The sequence below is a fragment of the Thalassophryne amazonica genome, chromosome 2 (assembly GCF_902500255.1).
Source record: "Thalassophryne amazonica chromosome 2, fThaAma1.1, whole genome shotgun sequence".
Lineage (NCBI taxonomy): Eukaryota > Metazoa > Chordata > Actinopteri > Batrachoidiformes > Batrachoididae > Thalassophryne > Thalassophryne amazonica.
Genome location: NC_047104.1, coordinates 152,780,219 through 152,805,752, shown reverse-complemented (window position 1 = coordinate 152,805,752; position 25,534 = coordinate 152,780,219). Strand labels below are relative to the sequence as shown.

The window sequence follows — 25,534 nt, the reverse complement described above, 5'->3', positions numbered from 1 at the left end:
ATGAAAGAGTGGTGATAGGAGCAGACTTCAATGGGCATGTTGGTGAAGGGAACACAGGTGATGAGGAAGTAATGGGTAGATATGGTATCAAGGATAGGAATGGGGAAGGACAGATGGTAGTGATTTTGCAAAAGGATGGAATGGCTGTGGTGAATACCTACTTTAAGAAAAGGGAGGAGCACAGGGTAACATATAAGAGTGGAGGAAGGTGCACACAGGTGGACTATATTCTTTATAGGAGATGCAAGCTAAAGAAATCACAGACTGTAAGGTGGTAGCAGGAGAGAGTGTCACTAGACAGCATAGGATGGTTGTTTGTAGGATGACTTTAGAGGTAAAGAAGAAGAAGAGAGTGAGAGCTCAACAAAGGATTAGATGGTGGAAGCTGAAGGAGGAAGACTGTTGTGTGGAATTTAGCGAGCAGGTGAGAGAAGCACTAGTTGGAGGGGAAGCAATTTTGGACAACTGGAAAAGTACTGCAGATGTGGTGAGGGAGACAGCTAGGACAGTACTGGGTAATGACATCTGGACAGTGGAAGGAAGACAAGGAGACTTGGTGGTGGAATGAAGAGGTCCAGGAAAGCATAAGGAGAAAGAGGTTGGCGAAAAAGTTTTGGGATAGTTGGAGAGATGAAGAAAGTAGACAGGAGTACAAGGAGATGCGGCGTAAGGCAAGAAGAGAAGTGGCAAAAGCAAAGGAAAAGGCATATTGCGAGCTGTACAAGAAGTTGAATAGTAAGGAAGGAGAAAAGGACTTGTACCGATTGGCCAGAGAAAGGGACAGAGCTGGAAAGGATGTGCAGCAGGTTAGGGTGGTAAAGATGCACATGGTAATGTGCTGACAAGTGAGGAGTGTGTGCTGAGAAGGTGGAGGAATATTTGAAGAATTGATGAATAAAGAAAATGAGCGAGAGAAAAGGCTGGATGATGTGGTGAGAGTAAGTCAGGAAGTAAAAGAGATTAGCAAGGAAGAAGTGAGGGCTGCTATGAAGAGGATGAAGAGTGGAAAGGCAGTTGGTCCAGATGACATTCCAATGGAGGCATGGAAATGTCTAGGAGAGATGGCAGTAGAGTTCTAACCAGATTGTTAATAAAATCTTGGAAAGTGAGAGGATGCCTGAGGAGTGGAGACGAAGTGTGCTGGTTTCTATTTTCAAGAACAAGGGTGATGTGCAGAGCTGCAGTAACTACAGAGGCATAAAGCTGATCAGCCACAGCATGAAGTTATGGGAAAGAGTAGTAGAAGCTAGGCTTAGAAAACAGGTGAAGATCTGTGAGCAGCAATGTGGTTTCATGCAGAGAAAGAGCACTACAGATGCAATGTTTGCTCTGAGAATACTGTTGGAAAAGTACAGAGAAGGGCAGAAAGAGTTACACTGTGTGTTTGTAAACTTAGAAAAGCTTATGATAGGGTGCCAAGAGAAGAGTTGTGGCATTGTATGAGGAAGTCTGGAGTGGCAGAGAAGTATGTTAGGGTAGTGCAGGACATGTACAAGAATAGTGTGACAGCGGTGAGATGCGCAGTCGGATGACAGACTCATTCAAGGTGGAGGTGGGATTACACCAAGGATCAGCTCTGAGTCCTTTCTTGTTTGCAGTGGTGATGGACAGGTTGACAGATGAGATCAGACAGGAGTCCCTATGGACTATGATGTTTGCAGATGTACATTGTGATCTGTAGTGAGAGTAGAGAGCAAGTTGAGTCTAGTCTGGAGAAGTGGAGATATGCTTTGGAGAGAAGGGGAATGACAGTCAGTAGAAGCAAGGACTGAGTACATGTGTGTGAATGCCAGGGAGCCCAGTGGAATAGTGCAGTTACAAGGAGTAGAAGTGGTGAAAGTAGATGAGTTTAAATATTTGGGGTCAACTGTTCAAAGTAATGGAGAGTGTGGTAGAGAGGTGAAGAAGAGAGTGCAGGCAGGGTGGAGTGGGTGGAGAAAGGTGGCAGGAGTGATTTTTGACTAAAGAATATCAGCAAGAGTGAAGGGGAAAGTTTACAAAACAGTAGTGAGACCAGCTATGTTGTATGGTTTAGAGACAGTGGCACTAACAAAAGAGATTCTCTTTGGGAGTGACAAGAATGGACAAGATTAGGAATGAACATAGAGGGACAGCTCAGGTGGGACGGTTTGGAGACAAAGTCAGAGAGGCGAGACTGAGATGGTTTGGACATGTGCAGAGGAGGGACCCAGGGTATATAGGGAGAAGGATGCTGAGGATGGACACACCAGGCAGGAGGAGAAGAAGGAGACCAAAGAGGAGGTTCATGGATGTGCTGAGAGAGGACATGCAGGTGGTTGGTGTGACAGAGGAAGATACAGAGGACAGGGTGAGATGGAAACGATTGATCTGCTGTGGCGACCCCTAACGGGAACAGCCGAAAAGACAAAGAAGAAGAAGTGAACCCAAAAGATAATGAGGCCTTCAAGGATTACATCAGAAATTATATGAAACGGGAACAAAAAGTAGTTTACAGGAAATAGATAATACACTTAATAAACTAGACATACCAACCATTCCAAATGAAGCTAAAGCAGATTTAGACTTAAAAATAAGTAAAAAGAAATTGCACAAGCCATAGACGGACTCAAACCAGGTAAACAAGCGGGACCAGATGACATTCCAACAGATATTTATAAAAAAATTTAAAAAAATAAATTATTAATACCATTATTGGATATGATAAATGAAACATTTGAGAAAGAGGCCCTTCCCCCTTCACTAAATCAAGCACTAATAATTCTGCTTCCAAAACCAGGTAAACTACCCAACAGGTGTGAGAATATGAGGCTTATTAGTCTTCTCAATTTTGATCTTAAAATAATTTGCAAAGTACTAGCGAAACGGATGCAAAAAATTCTTCCCGATTTGATACATAAAGACCAAAATGGATTTATAAGTGGGGAGACATGGGTTCCATAATGTAAGAAGGGTCTTCAATGTTCTTTATTCTAAAAATGAGGAAAAAGATACAGCGCTCCTGACTTACTCCTACCTAGACGCTGAAAAAGCCTTCGACAGGGTCGAATGGCCCTATCTTTTTCGGGTATTAAAAATATTTGGGATAGGAGACAACTTCATAAAATGGATCAAGATAGTATACAGTAACTCTACAGCAGAAATTTTAACAAATAGAGTCCTTTCCTCGCCAACTAAAATTAGAAGAGGTTGTCGACAAGGTTGCCCTCTCTCTCCCCTCTTCTCTTTAGCAATAGAGCCATTGCAGTGCTATCTGTGAAAATATGAAGATAAGTGGAATCTCAATTGGCCCCACAGAACATAAGATTTCTTTATTTGCTGATGATGTGATTCTATTTTTATCAAAGCTTCACTCTTCAATTCCGGCAGTTCTGGTAATTCAGCTATTTGGAAACATATTTGGTTATAAAGTGAACCACGCCAAGTCCTCCATTTTACTACGAAACTCTCTGGAACAAACAAATCCTGCACCACAAATAAATTCTAATTTTAAAGTAGTTGATCAATTTGAATATTTAAGGATACAATACTGCCAAATGTTGAAAAAAATCATTCAAATTAATTATGAAGCAAAAAAACACGAAATTAATAATTTGATAGGTGGGTGAAGTTACCTATATCGGTGATAGGAAGAGTAAATGTCCTAAAAATGATTATGCTACCAAAGCTGCTGTATCTATTTCAAAATATTCCCTTACCTCCTCCTCCAAATTTGTTTAAGTGGATAAAAAAAAACTACAGTAAATTTTATTTGGAACAATGGTAAACCAAAAATCTGTCTGTCTTTGCTTTACCTACCATTTGATTACAGGGGGTTAAAAGCCCAAACTTCCTATTGTACTACTGGGCCACACAGCTGTGCTTGCTGGCGTTTTATTTCTCAGAAAAGGAGAAACCACACTGGGTAGAGATGGAATCACAAAATTTAAAATTGCCACTACCTCTGTTTCTATATTCCAATACAGCAAAAAAAAAAAAAAAAAAAAAAAAAAAAAACTTAAACAATAAAAAAATCCAATTCTGAAAAACACGGTGAGAACCTGGATGGCAGTCAGAAAATATTTGAAAGAGACAAGCGTCTTCTCACAGTTTAGCCCAATTTGGGGAAATCAGCTCTTCACTCCAGGAAGGGCAGATGGCACTTTCAAAATATGGGCATCAAAGGGATTAAAAACAATAAGTAACATGTATCCACCAAAGTCAGATGTTTTTATGTCCTTTGGGGAACTACAACTGAAATTCAATTTGGAGAAAAAACACTTTCAAATTTTTACAATTAAGAAGTTTTGTGAAGACCAACCAAGGCAATGTTAATAAGATCCCCCATACACAAATTGAAAAGATGCTTCTAAAAAATATTTCAAGGAAGGGTATCATTTCAGAATTCTACACTCTTTTGTTGAGTAATGCAACAGATAATTCCAGAAAGAAATTGAATCCCTGGAGTGAAGACCTATTTACTAATATTAGCGAACTGAACTGGGAAAGAGCATGCAGTAAAGTTCATACAATGTCAATCAGCAGTCATCTAAGAATTTTGCAATTTAAATGGCTCATGCGCACTTATACAACACCAGTGATATTGAACAGGTACAATAGAAATATACCAGACATATGTAGAAAATGTGACTCAAAAGGAACGTTGATACATTGTATGTGGGAATGCGGTCAAATAAAGGGCTTTTGGGTTGAAGTAAAAAGAATAATGGAAATGATAACTGGAAGGCAGATTTTGTTGGATCCCAAAATGTTAATAATGGCTTTATACCCAGATAACCATAAATTCAGTCAAGCAGAATGTACCTTTATTGATTTTAGTATGCTGATTGCCAAAAGGTGTATAGCTTTGAATTGGAAAAATGTTAAAAGGACCAGTCATCTCTCAGTGGTTAAAACAAATATTATCCAGTTTACCTTTGGAAAGAATAACATATATTCGAAAATCAAAACAACACATATTTGAACAGATTTGGAGACCATTTATAGATTTTGTTAAGGACTTGAACTTTTCTGATGATGTGACCAATTGAAATACATTAAACAGTTTCAGTAAGTATTGTGTTGATTTAATCGCATACTTTCCATTCAGAAAGAAGCTTTGTTCATGGAAGGCCCGAGTTTATTTTCCTTTTCTTTTTTCTTTTTCTTTCTTGCTTTCTTATTAAGTTATATTTGTAAAATGTGCAATACTGAAGATTTGTAAAAGCTTTTTTTTTGGTACTATATACTATTGCACTGAAAAAACTAATAAAATATGTTTGGAAAAAAAATTATTCATACAAACAAAATTATACACAGCATGTTTCCTCATCAATTGGAGCCTATTCAGGGGGTCAGAGTATCAAATTTCAAAACGTTGCAAAATAAGAACTACTTTACAAAATAATAAGAACTAGAAGCACTCAGAGTGCAAACTCCGCCAAGGCCATGGGGTCACTGACGCCATAACAGCTACACGCCGTGGAATCATTGAACCTAAAAAAGTCTAACAATGATGTTTGCTCAGTAGTAAAAAAGTTTCATCTGCTGTGACTGGATAGCATGTATCCTTAGTGCTTGGCACCACAGTTTATTGCAACTTGCACCTTTCCCAGAAGCTACTGTCATCTGAGCACTGATATTGATATTGCATGTGCTTATAGACAAAAACAAGTAAGACAAAATTCAATTTATTATTCAACTAAACTGCAAATATATTAATTTTTTAACATATATGAAACACTAATCTAAACAAGGCCATAGGGTCACTGACCCTAAATAGATTCCCTCCTTGGCACAGTGATCTATTTCTTTTTGTCTCTTTCTCTAAAATTGTATATAATAATCATTAGATTATTAATATATAAACAAAAATTAATTTAAGAAATATTACAATTTGAAAACAAATGCACCCGAACGTGATGACAGCTGCAACTGCTTAATGCTAACTTTTAACATTGAAAACGCAATAGACATGCTAACGCGTTAGCATCGTGATCCGAATCACCACTAAAATTTAATCACTTGTTCCTCTTGTCATTTCCAACCACTCCACAAAATCTCATCAAAATCCGTTCAAAACCTTTTGCGTTATCCTGCTGACAGACAGACAAACACACAAACGTGACCGAAAACATAACCTCCTTGGTGGAGGTAATTACCTTACAAACTACATAATCTGAAGATGTGATTTGAGAATACACATTTTGAAAAAAACTTTAAAACTTGTGCTCATAAGATGGGTTTTTTTAATGTGATGCGAAAAATCCATTATGATTACTGGAATGACAGTTATTCTGAGAGGACAAAACTCAGTAGTTGCATAACATCACTCAGAAATGCTGTATTTGTTTTTTTTTTTTAAATTGACATTTTGAAAATAATATCTTAGCTTTTGAGCAAATCTGTAACTAAAACCCAGCTACTAAATGTAATTAGTGACCCACCAGTTCACGACGAGAAGTCTCAATTATCAACTCATGTACGATAGTTTCTAGAATGTGTGACATTCATGCACTCCTCTGGCCATATGTACGCACACGACCTTGCCGTGGAAACGTAAAACTGCTAACAAAATACAGTCAACCAAATAGAAAAGGTCGGACACACTGAATGGAACAATAAGCTGTAAAGAATAAGCATATCAGATTAATAGTTACTCCATGAACTCCATTTGGAGACACTTCTTTAGTAATAGTTTTTCCAGCATGCTGTAGACTTCACGAACATGAAACCATTTAAGGTTCATGGAATAATAAATGTTCATCACAGAGGAGTATAAGGTTCAACCAAATCATCAAAACTCAACACCGACACCTCCATGGTTCTGATATAATTTGCTTGTCCAGACCAGTTTTTTTCCCTTCTTTTATTTTTATTTCACATATGATCCATTTCATTTTAACTTCATTAATTGGTCTGCCCTTGCTGTTACTGCAGCTCAAACATCTCCAAAGGATTGTTTATCTTCTTAAACAGTCACCGTGGCTTAAAAAAGTGATTCTTTTTGTTGCTTCTGCTGCTGTTCACAAAACTTCTATTTCTATGGCAGAAATGTTTGACCAGCCTGAAACTTAATTGTCCTTTGGGGAGATTCATTATGTGAATGAGACCTCACAGTGGTTTAGAATACCAGTCTTATCCAGGTAGAAAGTGTCAGACAGATTGATTTTATTTTTTGTACATTTTTAAGCTTATCCAAACAGCACTCTGCTCTTTTGAGGATGTTATTCACAAGTTACAGACATTTGTTTTTTGTACTGCAGAAAGAAGGCACCATTAAAAAAAAAAAAAAAAAAAAAAAAATTTCATTTGTAGTTTTTTTTTTTTGTTGTTAAAAAAAAATGAATGAATTAAATGTGTCATCCGTATGAATTCAGATCTGATCAGCACCATGGACAGCTCACCACATGAAGCTGTAACAGCAAACGTGTGTGTGCGCGTGCACAGACACGTTTGCTCTAATGAGCTGTTTTGGGAAAAATTTGTTTAAAAACAAAAATGCACATAAAATATACTGTAGTCAGCTTGTTGGTGGGAAACATGAACCCAGGTGTTAAAAGCTGATAAAGACTGACAATGTCAAGGTCGTTACTAGTTCTCAATATACACAAATTGCTGAGGTGTACAAACACTGATCTTAGGAGAATTTTTTCAGTTTCACATTCAACAGTTTTAAAATTATTATTTACATAAATAATGCTTGATTTTTTTTTTTTTTTACTTTGGATTTGATGTCACAAAACAAACTCAAAAGCCCAAAGTTTGTGACCGTTCACAGCCGCTGTATGATTTATTACATGCTGTGATTTTTTTTATATTTCAAAACTTGCAGCACAAGCTTTCACATCCATTTCCTCAAAAGAAGAAGATATGAGCTATGATTTCAAACTCACTTGTAGGGATTCTGTCGGAGGGAAGCGGTTTGTCGTTGCTTCCTGTGATGGTGTGTCAGGCTCACTCTCTCTGCAGAGGTCAACCCCAGGAACGCAATCTGCACACAGAAACCAACAATTACAACCAACACAACAATCAAGAAGTCTGAAAAACTTTAGAAGACTGAATAAGAACAATTAGGTCATATTTCGTGACAGGATGAGCTCAGATTAAAAGCCACGTCACACACTGTTGATAATTTAAATCTTAGAAACATGGTGTCTAACCAGATCCTTACTCTGGATGGCATTACCCTGACCTCTAGTAATACTGTGAGAAATCTTGGAGTCATTTTTGATCAGGATATGTCATTCAAAGCGCATATTAAACAAATATGTAGGACTGCTTTTTTGCATTTACGCAATATCTCTAAAATCAGAAAGGTCTTGTCTCAGAGTGATGCTGAAAAACTAATTCATGCATTTATTTCCTCTAGGCTGGACTATTGTAATTCATTATTATCAGGTTGTCCTAAAAGTTCCCTAAAAAGCCTTCAGTTAATTCAAAATGCTGCAGCTAGAGTACTGACGGGGACTAGAAGGAGAGAGCATATCTCACCCATATTGGCCTCTCTTCATTGGCTTCCTGTTAATTCTAGAATAGAATTTAAAATTCTTCTTCTTACTTATAAGGTTTTGAATAATCAGGTCCCATCTTATCTTAGGGACCTCGTAGTACCATATCACCCCAATAGAGCGCTTCGCTCTCAGACTGCAGGCTTACTTGTAGTTCCTAGGGGTTTGTAAGAGTAGAATGGGAGGCAGAGCCTTCAGCTTTCAGGCTCCTCTCCTGTGGAACCAGCTCCCAATTCAGATCAGGGAGACAGACACCCTCTCTACTTTTAAGATTAGGCTTAAAACTTTCCTTTTTGCTAAAGCTTATAGTTAGGGCTGGATCAGGTGACCCTGAACCATCCCTTAGTTATGCTGCTATAGACGTAGACTGCTGGTGGGTTCCCATGATGCACTGTTTCTTTCTCTTTTTGCTCTGTATGCACCACTCTGCATTTAATCATTAGTGATCGATCTCTGCTCCCCTCCACAGCATGTCTTTTTCCTGGTTCTCTCCCTCAGCCCCAACCAGTCCCAGCAGAAGACTGCCCCTCCCTGAGCCTGGTTCTGCTGGAGGTTTCTTCCTGTTAAAAGGGAGTTTTTCCTTCCCACTGTAGCCAAGTGCTTGCTCACAGGGGGTCGTTCTGACCGTTGGGGTTTTACATAATTATTGTATGGCCTTGCCTTACAATATAAAGCGCCTTGGGGCAACTGTTTGTTGTGATTTGGCACTATATAAAAAAATTGATTGAATTGATTGATTGAATTTGCCACACAGCTGCATTTCCCTGCAGACGATGGTTTTATTTTAAAAGGTGTAGAGTACATTTTTGGGTATTCTGAGATGCCAACATTCATAAAAAAAAAAACAAAACAAAAAAAAAAAAACTAAATACCAGGTCCATGAACAGTGAGGTGTCACTGCAAAAATACAAACCGAGCCACCTTTAAACTGCTACAGTCAGGTCTACAAACGCTCCACACACACCTTTGATCGTTGCTTTTTTTTGCAGGAAATCCTTTTTTGAAAAATTAGCGAAGGGAGGAAAGAAAGACACTGAACAGGGCGGTCATGACAGGAGTTCTCAAATCCGCCATACTGTATGTCCGCTGCACCAGTCAAAGAAGTTAGTTTACAGTCAATTTAGTTACTGATGAGACACACACACACACACACACACACACACACACACACACACACACACACACACACACACACACACACACACACACACACACACACACACACACACAGAGAGATCTTACCTTGGAAAAAACAAAAACCAACTCATAATATACTGAACATGCAGGACACAGAGTAAACAGAACAAACTAAAATCAAGCAAAACCACCAACACAGGGAGCACATAAAATGTGTTGTGTCTTGTTTATTGTGTCAGCGTTTTTCAAACTTCATTAACAAAGGCAAACATTAACATCCACCAGGTCGTTACTGTAAATGAGAATTTTTTTTTTCTTAACCCTTCTGGGTCTAAGGCCTTTTTTGGCCATTTCTCCCACCTGGACTTTTTATTTTATTATGCCGTTATAACAACACCTTATGAGCCACAATCAAGTATATACCCTTTTTTAAGGACAAGCTAAATTTTCATAATATACACACTTTGTTCTATTTGCATGAAGTTAGAGAACAGAGGAGAGGTACAGAACAAGAAATGCAAAGGAAAAATTTAGGCGAAAAATAAATCTTACAATTTTTTAATGGAAAAACACTAAACACCAATGAATAAGCAAAGTCACAGCTGAAATATGATCTTGGAAGTCTACTTGACCAATGTGCAAAATTTTGAATTTCTAAGTAAAAAAAAAAAATTTTTTTTTTTTTCAATAAATAAAAAAGTCACTCATCCTGACAGATTAGGTGTGGTGGTACAAAAAAACAACAACAAAAAAAAACAGTTCCTATCAGCCACCAGGCACAGAGGAACATCACACAGAAAACACTTGGGTAGGGGATTCTTCAGGCTGGACAGGAGATGAAGGTGGAGATTCTTGAGGCTCATCACTAAAACAAGAGAGAGATAAGTTACTGTGTGTATCTTGTAATACCTGTCATTATACTATTATTATAATAAGATAGCATTTACACTGTAATTCACAAAGACAAGTCAGCAAAATTGACTTCATCCCCCAGGGGCCACAACTAAGTACCCCCATCCCCACAGGCCAAAGGTGTGAAAAAGTGGGACAGACAGGAACAAAGGAGCTCCAAGTAAACTCCCAAAGTAAAACTATAATCTTAGCTTTTACAGTCAGTACACATACATGTGCATACTAGTGTAGAATCACTAAAATGTGAGTTTCACATAGTCAAATCAAATCAAATCAATTTTATTTATATAGCGCCAAATCACAACAAACAGTTGACCCAAGGCGCTTTATATTGTAAGGCAAAGCCATACAATAATTACGGAAAAACCCCAACGGTCAAAACGACCCCCTGTGAGCAAGCACTTGGCAACAGTGGGAAGGAAAAACTCCCTTTTAACAGGAAGAAACCTCCAGCAGAACCAGGCTCAGGGAGGGGCAGTCTTCTGCTGGGACTGGTTGGGGCTGAGGGAGAGAACCGGGAAAAAGACATGCTGTGGAGGGGAGCAGAGATCAATCACTAATGATTAAATGCAGAGTGGTGCATACAGAGCAAAAAGAGAAAGAAACACTCAATGCATTATGGGAACCCCCCAGCAGTCTAAGTCTATAGCAGCATAACTAAGGGATGGTTCAGGGTCACCCGATCCAGCCCTAACTATAAGCTTAGCAAAAAGGAAAGTTTTAAGCCTAATCTTAAAAGTAGAGAGGGTGTCTGTCTCCCTGATCCGAATTGGGAGCTGGTTCCACAGGAGAGGAGCCTGAAAGCTGAAGGCTCTGCCTCCCATTCTACTCTTACAAACCCTAGGAACTACAAGTAAGCCTGCAGTCTGAGAGCGAAGCGCTCTATTGGGGTGATATGGTACTATGAGGTCCCTAAGATAAGAAGGGACCTGATTATTCAAAACCTTATAAGTAAGAAGAAGAATTTTAAATTCTATTCTAGAATTAACAGGAAGCCAATGAAGAGAGGCCAATATGGGTGAGATATGCTCTCTCCTTCTAGTCCCTGTCAGTACTCTAGCTGCAGCATTTTGAATTAACTGAAGGCTTTTCAGGGAACTTTTAGGACAACCTGATAATAATGAATTACAATAGTCCAGCCTAGAGGAAATAAATGCATGAATTAGTTTTTCAGCATCACTCTGAGACAAGACCTTTCTAATTTTAGACATATTGCGTAAATGCAAAAAAGAAGTCTTACATATTCGTTTAATATGCGCTTTGAATGACATATCCTGATCAAAAATGACTCCAAGATTTCTCGCAGTATTACTAGAGGTCAGGGTAATGCCATCCAGAGTAAGGATCTGGTTAGACACCATGTTTCTAAGATTTGTGGGGCCAAGTACAATAACTTCAGTTTTATCTGAGTTTAAAAGCAGGAAATTAGAGGTCATCCATGTCCTTATGTCTGTAAGACAATCCTGCAGTTTAGCTAATTGGTGTGTGTCCTCTGGCTTCATGGATAGATAAAGCTGGGTATCATCTGCGTAACAATGAAAATTTAAGCAATGCTGTCTAATAATACTGCCTAAGGGAAGCATGTATAAAGTGAATAAAATTGGTCCTAGCACAGAACCTTGTGGAACTCCATAATTAACCTTAGTCTGTGAAGAAGATTCCCCATTTACATGAACAAATTGTAATCTATTAGATAAATATGATTCAAACCACCGCAGCGCAGTGCCTTTAATACCTATAGCATGCTCTAATCTCTGAAATAAAATTTTATGGTCAATAGTATCAAAAGCAGCACTGAGGTCTAACAGAACAAGCACAGAGATGAGTCCACTGTCTGAGGCCATAAGAAGATCATTTGTAACCTTCACTAATGCTGTTTCTGTACTATGATGAATTCTAAAACCTGACTGAAACTCTTCAAATAGACCATTCCTCTGCAGATGATCAGTTAGCTGTTTAACAACTACCCTTTCAAGAATTTTTGAGAGAAAAGGAAGGTTGGAGATTGGCCTATAATTAGTTAAGATAGCTGGGTCAAGTGATGGCTTTTTAAGTAATGGTTTAATTACTGCCACCTTAAAAGCCTGTGGTACATAGCCAACTAATAAAGATAGATTGATCATATTTAAGATCGAAGCATTAAATAATGGTAGGGCTTCCTTGAGCAGCCTGGTAGGAATGGGGTCTAATAGACATGTTGATGGTTTGGATGAAGTAACTAATGAAAATAACTCAGACAGAACAATCTGAGAGAAAGAGTCTAACCAAATACCGGCATCACTGAAAGCAGCCAAAGATAACGATACGTCTTTGGGATGGTTATGAGTAATTTTTTCTCTAATAGTTAAAATTTTATTAGCAAAGAAAGTCATGAAGTCATTACTAGTTAAAGTTAAAGGAATACTCGGCTCAATAGAGCTCTGACTCTGTCAGCCTGGCTACAGTGCTGAAAAGAAACCTGGAGTTGTTCTTATTTTCTTCAATTAGTGATGAGTAGTAAGATGTCCTAGCTTTACGGAGGGCTTTTTTATAGAGCAACAGACTCTTTTTCCAGGCTAAGTGAAGATCTTCTAAATTAGTGAGACGCCATTTCCTCTCCAACTTACGGGTTATCTGCTTTAAGCTGTGAGTTTGTGAGTTATACCACGGAGTCAGGCACTTCTGATTTAAAGCTCTCTTTTTCAGAGGAGCTACAGCATCCAAAGTTGTCTTCAATGAGGATGTAAAACTATTGACGAGATACTCTATCTCACTTACAGAGTTTAGGTAGCTACTCTGCACTGTGTTGGTATATGGCATTAGGGAACATAAAGAAGGAAACATATCCTTAAACCTAGTTACAGCGCTTTCTGAAAGACTTCTAGTGTAATGAAACTTATTCCCCACTGCTGGGTAGTCCATCAGAGTAAATGTAAATGTTATTAAGAAATGATCAGACAGAAGGGAGTTTCCAGGGAATACTGTTAAGTCTTCTATTTCCATACCATAAGTCAGAACATGATCTAAGATATGATTAAAGTGGTGGGTGGACTCATTTACATTTTGAGCAAAGCCAATTGAGTCTAATAATAGATTAAATGCAGTGTTGAGGCTGTCATTCTCAGCATCTATGTGGATGTTAAAATCGCCCACTATAATTATCTTATCTGAGCTAAGCACTAAGTCAGACAAAAGTTCTGAAAATTCACAGAGAAACTCACAGTAACGACCAGGAGGACGATAGATAACAAATAAAACTGGTTTTTGGGACTTCCAATTTGGATGGACAAGACTAAGAGTCAAGCTTTCAAATGAATTAAAGCTCTGTCTGGGTTTTTGATTAATTAATAAGCTGGAATGGAAGATTGCTGCTAATCCTCCGCCCCGGCCCGTGCTACGAGCGTTCTGGCAGTTAGTGTGACTCGGGGGTGTTGACTCATTTAAACTAACAATCATCCTGCTGTAACCAGGTTTCTGTAAGGCAGAATAAATCAATATGTTGATCAATTATTATATCATTTACTAACAGGGACTTAGAAGAGAGAGACCTAATGTTTAATAGACCACATTTAACTGTTTTAGTCTGTGGTGCAGTTGAAGGTGCTATATTATTTTTTTCTTTTTGAATTTTTATGCTTAAATAGATTTTTGCTGGTTATTGGTAGTCTGGGAGCAGGCACCGTCTCTACGGGGATGGGGTAATGAGGGGATGGCAGGGGGAGAGAAGCTGCAGAGAGGTGTGCGTCTATTCACATAAATGCATAGACGCACATGTTCATATTGTTTACACTGCTGAGCAGAGGAAAACTGCATATTCTCCAATATATTTAAAAAAACGTACACTCAAAATGACATAATGCACTGCTGTTTATCACAATTTACTACAGATAATACTTTTACTGCACTTATTACGTAGAATAACTTGGATACTCACTCCTCAACTGGATCCAAACGCACGAGATAGTCCAGCTCCTCGTCGGTGTAAAAACTCTCCTCACCCGATGAGCCCGACTCAACATCACTGTCGTCAAAAATCTGCTGAAAAGCTTCCTGGACAGTGAAAGTTTTCTTTGCTATTCTTGCTTCTTCCCAGAAAAAGTATATCAGATGGTTGTGCGCAGGTCTGTGCGTAAAGACACTGGGGCGCATGGAGATGCTTCCTTATTTTAATCACAGCAACCGAGTCCAGAGCCGTTTCTGGTTCGTGACGTCATTACTGTCACCGTATTGTGTTTGTGCCATTCTGTAGTATATCTATTGTTTGTGCAGTGCACATGCATAATTGCGCACAATATACTTTGATATAGGCTTGTTATTTTCATGATTTGATCGCATTTATAGCTGTAAAAAGTGTCAGCCGAGTGACTACAAGCGTACAGAGTCGAAGCAGATCATTGTTCACAAACAACCTTTGTCATGAGTATTTTGCGCTCTGACTGGAGAACTACAGCTCACATGCGTAAGGCGCATGCTGCCATTGGACAGGCATTTTCAGAGCTTTAGAAACACAGGTTGGGGAGGGTCAAACTGGAAACTAGAGACATGCACTGAAAGCTTGAAATCTCAACTTTATTCTGCAAAAAACGTAAGCTGATAGCTTCTACGGACCAAAACATACACGCAAAAATGTAACGCATACTGTCTGAGGTCGTATTCAACCTTGTCGACCTCCTAGGGTTAATAACTTACCTGGCTAAATAAAGCTTAAATCAAATCAAATTAAACATCCAGTATAGACTTACAGTTCCACAAGAAATGGGTCTCATAGAAATTTGGTATTTAATTAATTATAACATGCAAGAATGCCTTCATCAAGATACTACACAATTTTAAGATGTGGAACCTTATTTTGAAGGTCAATAACAGGTGTGCTACTGATACCTCACTCACTCATCGTCAACTACTTACTCCAATCAATGGTCACTGGAGGCTGGAGCCTATCCCAGCAGCCACAGGGTGTGAGTTGGGGTTCACCCTGGACAGGACACCAGACTGTAGCAGGTCCAAATATAAATAAACATTCACACCCGCACGCACAGCACCAACAATTCAAAGTTTCTAATTCACCTAACCTGCATGTTTTTGGATGTGGGAGGAAGCTGGAGCAGCCAGAAGGAACCCACACAAACACAGAGAGAACACAAAGGCCACAGGCGGGAATCCACCCAATGACCTTCTTGCTGTGAGGCAACAGTACTAACCACTAATCCACCGTGCTGCCACTACATATGTGTCGCTACCGATACCAGATCTACAGTAAACCCAGAAATGCAGTTGAGGTTATTTTTAGTGTTTAACTAAAACTGCAGAGAGCTCAACAACTACATCCTCCAAGATGATCATAACACCTAAATGGATGACTTCATCTTTTCAGAGTATAAGCAGACATCTTCAATTGTCTGATTCCAAGACCTTCAAAAAGTAGACCGGTTTCAAGAGGAACACCCACATTGAGGAAGATGACACTAATGTCATGTGTGGACATATGCAACGTTGTGGAGCACGGCACTTTGAATTAGCTCAGTGGTGTCCAAATTATTCCAGAAAGGGCCGAGAGGGTGCAGGTTTTCTTTGCAGCCAATGACTCCAGCAGGTGATTTCACTGATGAACTCATCCCACCTGCTCAAAGGGATGTAAATCAATGAAATCACCTGCTGAAGTCAGTGGCTGCAAGGAGGTCGCAAGGCCTGTATTGAACCATATACTTTAAAATTAGCATCCTACCACTATGAAAAGTACTGACCTCTTGATATAAAATCACTAAGAATTTATAACCCCAGTTCCAAAGAAGTTGGGACGTTGTGTGAAATGTAAATAAAAACAGAATACAATGATTTGAAAATCCTCTTCAACCTATATTCAATTGAATACACCACAAAGACAAGATATTTAATGTTCAAACTGATAGACTTTTGTTTTTGTGCAAATATTTGCTCATTTTGAAATGGATGCCTGCAACACGTTTCAAAAAAGTTGGGAGGGGGCAACAAAAGACTAGGAAAGTTGATGAATGCTCAAAGAACACCTGTTTGGAACATTCCACAGGTGAACAGGTTAATTGTTAACAAGTGAGTGTCATGATTGGATATAAAAAGGAGCATCCCCAAAAGGCTCAGCTGTTCACAAGCAAAGATGGGGTGAGGATCACCACTTTGTGAACAACTGTGTGAAAACATTTGCAAATCATTGCCTTCTGTTTTTATTTACATTTTATACAACGTCCCAACTTCATTGGAATTGGGGTTGTATAAAATTTGCACAGATAACATCAAGTATTACAATTTATACTTCAGAATAATCAGTTTCTTTAAAGTTAAAAATATTCAGTTTACTTTCTGCACAATTAGTGTGAACAGCGATCACATCGTGTAGCTTAGTGCATCGTTATGCCTCTAGAAAAGTTTAACACTGATGATGATAATGGGAGCACATCTACACAGGAAGTGGGACAAGCAGTCACCTGGTAGAGCTGCAGCAGCAGCGTCACAACAGACCAGCAGGTGTGATAGAAGGCCAACACAAAGACGCTGAGCACCCAGGGAGAGCAGCTGATCAGGGCAGCAACAAAACCCCCCAGTCCCTGCTCCTCATAGTTCACTGCACAGTGCCTCAGCCAGTCTGAAACCATAACAAGGAAAAGTCAGCAACAAGCAGCAAAGGTGCCGACCAATGCACTCGTAATAAACAATGGAGCTACTCACATGCAAGACAACCGTACAACATCCACACCCCCAGCATCATGAAGGACAGCAAGAAGAGGACAAAGAAGTGATGATTCCTCACACCTGCAGGACAGGAAACGACTTCAGACGATGTCAACTTCATCTGGAAGCCTGTTCAGACTTAAGACACTGAACAGGTCAAACACCTTGTTTTGATGAAAATAAAAAAAATGTATAAAAATTCTGAGGCTGTGCCTCGATATGTTAAAGAACGTTCTGACCATAAATGTTGGCTTCTGTATATTCTGTTTTGAACAAAGCTTAAGAGACAAGAAAGAGTCTGTACACAGATGTAAAGCCTGTGTCACCAAACACTGTGTACTTTGAGGACCCAGTTCTCGGATTTGTTTGAATTTGTTTTCAGCTGGCTGTGCAGCGGTGGTTGAAGATCGGGTTTTGACGTTTTCTCGGCAGTCGCTCTTACCAATACAGCTGTTGGTCCACATGGAGTGGTGGTCCTGCTTCGCCACACAGGCGTCGCACAGGAAGCAGTGGAAACTTCTCACAGGCTTTTTAATCTGACAACACAAAACAGCAGCTTAAAGGTTTCACTGTGTCAACGGCACTGTGCTGATAAAGATGGAGTGTGAGTGTGTGTGTGTGCTGTCACCATGCATGAAGTGCAGAATATTCTGGGGTCCAGACACCCAGCCTCTGCCAGCACCAACACATTCTTCACCAAACACATAATACATACATAAATAAAGTGCATTGCACCATTCACAGATAGACGATATTAATTTGGTAAAGTCCTGCTCACCATTTTTTTCTCTTCTTCAGTCGCTTTGACAAAACCCGGGTCGGTCCTGCAGGCGCGCACGTAATAGTAGAGCAAAGCAGTGGTAGTGAGAGTGAACAGAACCTGAACTGTGGGGCTGGGGCCATTTGAGGTCAAAGGTTAAGAAGCTTTTATTCACAGGCATGATGAAAAAATAAATAAAATAATTCCGTACATATGCTGCCAAAATCATGATCCCAATGAATGTTTATTTATGAAAACATACATTAGCCACACACACGCCAATGTTAGGATGATGCCATGCAAAGCGCACAACTCCAAAAAAAACAGAGCACTGAGGGTCCAGGCCTAGGGCCCTTACTGATATATCCATAGCTGACAGATCGTTGCCCTGACAGACATCAAAGCTGGATAACGTAGTTACTTTGATGTAAACAGATGGTGGTGGTGAAGGATATCAGGCAGGAACCAGAGGCACCAGGTGACCACCATCCAGAAGACTGAGGCTGAGAGTGCTGCAGGTGGCATAGACGAAATAAAAGGTGCAGTTGGGAAACTCCTGTTTGAACACAAGCAGTTGTGTAAAAGGACGTGGAACAAATCTTTGTTCATACAGAAATTTTCTTAACAGTTACGAAGAAAGTTTATAAAAAAAAGAAGAAAAAAGGTATATTGAGTACTGAGTACTCAGGTTGTCATCATTCATGAGTTTTATTTGCTGTGCAGTTATTACATTGTTTCTTGTTTTAATTAATCCTTTGCCTTCTGTTGTTCCTTTCCTCAACTATGACTGGTTACTCAGGTTTCCAGGAGAGTCGAGAACTGATGTCAGATCCACTTGTAGTTTTAGTTGGTAACATAAAAACTGCAGTGGCCTGGACCAGCTGGCTATTGCCACTTCAGATTTCCTGAGACTGAGCATGATGTGACAAAGTCTACAATGTTTCCTGACACCAGCACCTTTTCTCAACAGTGATGTAGGCATATAAACCCTAACATAAATAAATAACATCCATGTAAATCATGTGAAACAGGGTCACTGAGGTCACAGGTCACCCTCACCTTGAAAAAAGATTAACCGCACCGATCACACAGGCTAGCAAGATGGCTTTGAGTAACCAGGAGTCCGTGTTCATGTCAAGTATGCCGCCCACGCTCCCAAACGTAGTAGTACAGATCACAAACTGCAAAAAACCCTGAAAAACGAGTTGGAGAGGGCAAATAGTTTTTATGCAACAGCTCATCAGAAGCCTGTCAGAGTGTCAAGAGCTAAACTCCACAAGCAGCTGCAAATACATTCTGATTCTACAAAAACAAAAACAAGCACAGCTGTTAGTCTCATCAAACATTTGAATTAAAGGGGAACTAATTTTACAGGTTCAGAGTAATCGTAAATGCTAAATGACTTGTTTTGGGGAGAATGGTGTCTTCTACAATATGTACCAAAAGGTATACACGGTCAAATTTTGGTGCTTGTAACCAGATTTGAATGATTCTCACAGTTATCAAATCAAATCAATTTTATTTATATAGTGCCAAATCACAACAAACAGTTGCCCCAAGGCGCTTTATATTGTAAGGCAAAGCCATACAATAATTAAGGAAAAACCCCAACGGTCAAAACGACCCCCTGTGAGCAAGCACTTGGCAACAGTGGGAAGGAAAAACTCCCTTTTAACAGGAAGAAAAGTTATCTGCTGTACTATTTTGAGACTCTGACCCGGTGCCATCCGTATAACAATCTCAAGTCTTAAAAGAAACAGGAACGGATTTATGGCACTCAAACACATTCATGGCCCACTACTGAGGCACCGGAGTGCTAGCAGCTAAAACAAAAAGCCAATGAAGACTTTTTTTTTACATGTTCGTCATCATGGTAGAACCGGTGAGAGTGGGGAAAAAACCCTCAGTGTCAGAGGAAGAGAATAAGAGCGTGTGACAGAGCAAATGGTCACACAAAAATCAACCTCAGTCTGTCACATTTTAAACATTAATACCTTTAGTTTTGTTTTAAAACAAAAGCTAATTTTCCTAATAATGTTCCCTTGTAGCAAAAATTACTATTTTCATGATTTAATTTGCTGAACTTGACGAGTTCTGCCTTTGTGTTTATAATTACAGACATTTTTTATCCCTCTGGGTTCCAGGACTATTTTCTCGATTTTACTACACTTTCACTAATTCCACTTTTAAGGTACTTATATTGGCACTATGACCATGTGTTGCACATCAAAATCTTCACAATAATCTCAGCTTTCAGAATGTTTGACATATTTTGTCTAGGTTACTGTACTGGAAGTACTTTGGCTCTAAATGTGAAAATAATGAAACATGTTTTTAGAAAATTGTTCAAATTGTTTTTATTGAAAATACAACTTTTATTAATGTTGATTAACTATTTTGGTGCTAGGAATTGGTTCATCAAAGTTTTTGGCTCACAGAGGTAGCGCAGCATCTGCACCACCCCTTTTTTATTGAAGATGATTCAACACCCACCCTCAATTAATTTTGTGAGCCCAAAATATTGGCGCTGCTTCATTTAGAATTGTGCCTGTATGTTTCCTCTTTGAGTGTGACAACTTTTAATCCAAGACTTCTGACGCATTCAGTCCATGAGAACATTTATCAGCATTATTAGCATGAGTACAAGAATCAATGCAAATACAGATTCTTTCTTGTCGAAAGGTAAGGTGCAAGCCTTTCAATGTAAATATAAACCAATTCTGTTACCACCGCCATATTTTTTAATACTGGAGCCAAGCTGACCAGTGACTGGAGGTAAAAACAGACATCCCCACGTGACCTCGTAGTTCTGTTGCTAAGTGACTAGAAACACTAAACTGATCATCTGCAGAGGAATGGTCTATTTGAAGACTTTCAGTCAGGTTTTAGAATTCATCATAGTACAGAAACAGCATTAGTGAAGGTTACAAATGATCTTCTTATGGCTTCAGACAGTGGACTTGCACTCTGTGCTTGTTCTGTTAGACCTCAGTGCTGCTTCTGATACTGTTGACCATAAAATTTTATTACAGAGATTAGAGCATGCCATAGGTATTAAAGGCACTGTGCTGCGGTGGTTTGAATCATTTATCTAATAGATTACAATTTGTTCATGTAAATGGGGAATCTTCTTCACAGAATAAGGTTAATTATGGAGTTCCACAAGGTTCTGTGCTAGGACCAATTTTATTCACTTTATACATGCTTCCCTTGGGGAGTATTATTAGACGGCATTGCTTAAATTTTCATTGTTACGCAGATGATACCCAGCTTTATCTATCCATGAAGCCAGAGGACACACACCAATTAGCTAAACTGCAGGATTGTCTTACAGACATAAAGACATGGATGACCTCTAATTTCCTGCTTTTAAACTCAGATAAAACTGACGTTATTGTACTTGGCCCCACAAATCTTAGAAACATGGTGTCTAACCAGATCCTTACTCTGGATGGCATTACCCTGACCTCTAGTAATACTGTGAGAAATCTTGGAGTCATTTTTGATCAGGATATGTCATTCAAAGTGCATATTAAACAATATGTAGGACTGCTTTTTTGCATTTACGCAATATCTCTAAAATTAGAAAGGTCTTGTCTCAGAGTGATGCTGAAAAACTAATTCATGCATTTATTTCCTCTAGGCTGGACTATTGTAATTCATTATTATCAGGTTGTCCTAAAAGTTCCCTGAAAAGCCTTCAGTTAATTCAAAATGCTGCAGCTAGAGTACTAACAGGGACTAGAAGGAGAGAGCATATCTCACCCATATTGGCCTCTCTTCATTGGCTTCCTGTTAATTCTAGAATAGAATTTAAAATTCTTCTTCTTACTTATAAGGTTTTGAATAATCAGGTCCCATCTTATCTTAGGGACCTCATAGTACCATATCACCCCAATAGGGCGCTTCGCTCTCAGACTGCAGGCTTACTTGTAGTTCCTAGGGTTTGTAAGAGTAGAATGGGAGGCAGAACCTTCAGCTTTCAGGCTCCTCTCCTGTGGAACCAGCTCCCAATTCAGATCAGGGAGACAGACACCCTCTCTACTTTTAAGATTAGGCTTAAAACTTTCCTTTTTGCTAAAGCTTATAGTTAGGGCTGGTTCAGGTGACCCTGAACCATCCCTTAGTTTATGCTGCTATAGACTTAGACTGCTGGGGGTTCCCATGATGCACTGAGTGTTTCTTTCTCTTTTTGCTCTGTATGCACCACTCTGCATTTAATCATTAGTGATTGATCTCTGCTCCCCTCCACAGCATGTCTTTTTCCTGGTTCTCTCCCTCAGCCCCAACCAGTCCCAGCAGAAGACTGCCCCTCCCTGAGCCTGGTTCTGCTGGAGGTTTCTTCCTGTTAAAAGGGAGTTTTTCCTTCCCACTGTCGCCAAGTGCTTGCTCACAGGGGGTCATTTTGACAGTTGGGGTTTTTCTGTAATTATTGTATGGCTTTGCCTTGCAATATGAAGCGCCTTGGGGCAACTGTTTGTGATTTGGCGCTATATAAATAAAACTGATTGATTGATTTAAATAAATTGATTGAAACATGAATAAATATCTAATAAATGTTGATATTGTAATAAGTGTAGGAGATCTCGTACAGTACATGCTCAAATCATAATAATTACTATGACATCGTAATGGTTTGTGCCTCTGACTCTGATAAATATGGAAACACAGATTCACAAAAACTATTAATTTTAATATTGTAGGACAGAGAATTGGTGGCTGTGTTCTGTCTGTGGCAGAAAAAAAGCTCATTTTGCAGTCTTTATTTTAGGCATCTGCTGGGGTGTGACCAGGTGTTTTTGGAACCTGAGAGCAAGTGTCTGTACCCGATATCTGCTGAGGAACCGTAGGCAGCGGGAGTTAGAGCGGATCTTCTCTTGTTTGATGTGGTTCAGCATGTGGATGAGCAGTGGGCTGTGAACCTGGTGAGCCAGATCGATGGGAGTGTGACCCTGAGGACAGCACATTCAAACACACCATCAAAAATATGGTTATCATTGAATAAAAAAAAATTAAAAAAAAATCAAGTCAAATTACAATAGTCCATACCATTATCTGGATCTGAACCAAAGTACTCATGATGCGTGCATCAACACGTAACAGATGCAGGTACAGTAGTGTTCAGAATAATAGTAGTGCTATGTGACTAAAAAGATTAATCCAGGTTTTGAGTATATTTCTTATTGTTACATGGGAAACAAGGTACCAGTAGATTCAGTAGATTCTCACAAAGACAACAAGACCAAGCATTCATGATATGCACACTCTTAAGGCTATGAAATTGGGTCATTAGTAAAAAAAAAAAAAAAAGTAGAAAAGGGGGTGTTCACAATAATAGTAGCATCTGCTGTTGACTTACAAACTCAAAACTATTATGTTCAAACTGCTATATTAGCAATCCTGTGAATCACTAAACTAGTATTTAGTTGTATAACCACAGTTTTTCATGATTTCTTCACATCTGCGAGGCATTAATTTTGTTGGTTTGGAACCAAGATTTTGCTCGTTTACTAGTGTGCTTGGGGTCATTGTCTTGTTGAAACACCCATTTCAAGGGAATGTCCTCTTCAGCATAAAGCAACATGACCTCTTCAAGTATTTTGACATATCTAAACTGATCCATGATACCTAGTATGCGATATATAGGCCCAACACCATAGTAGGAGAAACATGCCCATATCATGATGCTTGCACCACCATGTTTCACTGTCTTCACTGTGAACTGTGGCTTGAATTCAGAGTTTGGGGGTCGTCTCACAAACTGTCTGCAGCCCTTGGACCCAAAAAGAACAATTTTACTCTCATCAGTCCACAAAATATTCCTCCATTTCTCTTTAGGCCAGTTGATGTGTTCTTTGGCAAATTGTAACCTCTTCTACACGTCTTTTATTTAGCAGAGGGACTTTGCAAATAAATTAGCTTCACACAGGCGTCTTCTGTCACAGCACTTACAGGTAACTCCAGACTCTTTGATCATCCTGGAGCTGATCACTAGGTGAGCCTTTGCCATTCTGGTTAGTCTTCTATCCATTTTGATGGTTGTTTTCCGTTTTCTTTCACACGTCTCTGGTTTTTTGTCCATTTTAAAGCATTGGAGATCAATGTAGATGAACAGCCTATAATTTTTTGCACCTGCGTATAAGTTTTTCCCTCTCCAATCAACTTTTTAATCAAACAACGCTGTTCTTCTGAACAATGTCTTGAACGTCACATTTTCCTCAGGCTTTCATAGGAGAAAAGCACGTTCAACAGGTGCTGGCTTCATCCTTAAATAGGGGACACCTGATTCACACCTGTTTGTTCCACAAAATTGACGAACTCACTGACTGAATGCCACACTACTATTATTGTGAACACCCTGTTTTCTACTCTTTTTTTTTTTTACTAATAGCCCAATTTCATAGCCTTAAGAGTGTGCATATCATGAATCCTTGGTCTTGTTGGATTTGTGAGAATCTACTGGTACCTTGTTTCCCATGTAACAATAAGAAATATACTCAAAACCTGGATTAATCTTTTTAGTCACATAGCACTACTATTATTCTGAACACTACTGTATGTCAATATCAGTTCGCTCACATTGCCGTTTTCTGCATCCACACTAGCACCAGCCTCCAGCAGGATGTGGGCGGAGTCTACGTTTCCTGCCAGTATAGCACAGTGCAGCGGAGTGTTCCTGTTCACTTTGTCCACTGCATTCACAGAAGCATTATTCTTGATTAAGAAGTTTGTGGGTTCTGGCCTGAGACAAGAGAAAAACTGCTGCTTTTTAATACATACATACATAAGCCATGTGAGCTAATACCGTTTTAAAAAGGAATAGTTTGCACCATCCGTTTAGTGATACCACTACAGGGTAACATATCTATGTCATAGATTCCAATGGATGTTGACTTTGGCGATCAAATATTCAAGACAGTAAAAACAATTCTAGTTAATTTATTAGTTCAACAAATAAGATACATCACTTTTTACAAAACTGGAGCAACTTTACCTTTTGACCCCTCTACAACCAGAAATTGTCCATTGTCAATTTTTTGCAGTTTTAACCCCATAACTCTAACAGTCAGTCATAGATTGCCTAAACTATACTTTTGTGGAATCTTTATGATCAGACACATAATGTGGTCTTCTCTTCAACAGGATTGGAGGATGTTAAATGTTAAAATTTTGACCCCTGTGCAAATCTTCAATGATCCTACCTGCCGCGAGCTGCCACCCTGGAATGGTCATCATACATTGCTAGATGCTAGATTGTAAGTGTTGTTTTGCCAGTTTAAGTGGTATCAAAAGCCTGTGTAGCCCATGGACTATTTATTTTAAAATTTCTTGGCAATGACCATTTTTAACAGATCTGTCCCCCCCAAAAAATTCATTCAAGACCTGAACCAAACATCTTACAAAAATCAATACAAAAGTGTATTCATTCCTGATTATTCATTATAAGCAAATTAACCAAAAGACAGCTGAAAACACAAACTCAATGTTAATAAACCAACAATCCCTGAAATTTGAGGCATTCTGCTGCTTTCAACTTCAAACATACAGTGCCCTCCAAACATATTGGAACGCT

At 39.1% G+C, this 25,534-nt stretch overlaps 1 protein-coding gene across 1 annotated transcript in view; it reads right to left on the bottom strand.

Annotated features, from left to right (window-relative positions):
- zdhhc13 (zinc finger DHHC-type palmitoyltransferase 13) overlaps positions 1-25,534 on the bottom strand; it is a 60,569-nt gene that overhangs the window by 5,336 nt on the left and 29,699 nt on the right. Inside the window, exons 7-16 of the mRNA XM_034159481.1 lie at positions 24,541-24,703; positions 22,788-22,913; positions 19,021-19,154; positions 18,417-18,517; positions 17,980-18,104; positions 17,830-17,892; positions 17,644-17,737; positions 17,199-17,282; positions 16,958-17,115; positions 7,854-7,951 (exon numbers count right to left, since the gene is read on the bottom strand). Of these exons, the coding sequence (XP_034015372.1) occupies positions 7,854-7,951; positions 16,958-17,115; positions 17,199-17,282; positions 17,644-17,737; positions 17,830-17,892; positions 17,980-18,104; positions 18,417-18,517; positions 19,021-19,154; positions 22,788-22,913; positions 24,541-24,703 (1,146 nt within the window). The remainder of the gene's footprint in view (positions 1-7,853; positions 7,952-16,957; positions 17,116-17,198; positions 17,283-17,643; positions 17,738-17,829; positions 17,893-17,979; positions 18,105-18,416; positions 18,518-19,020; positions 19,155-22,787; positions 22,914-24,540; positions 24,704-25,534) is intronic.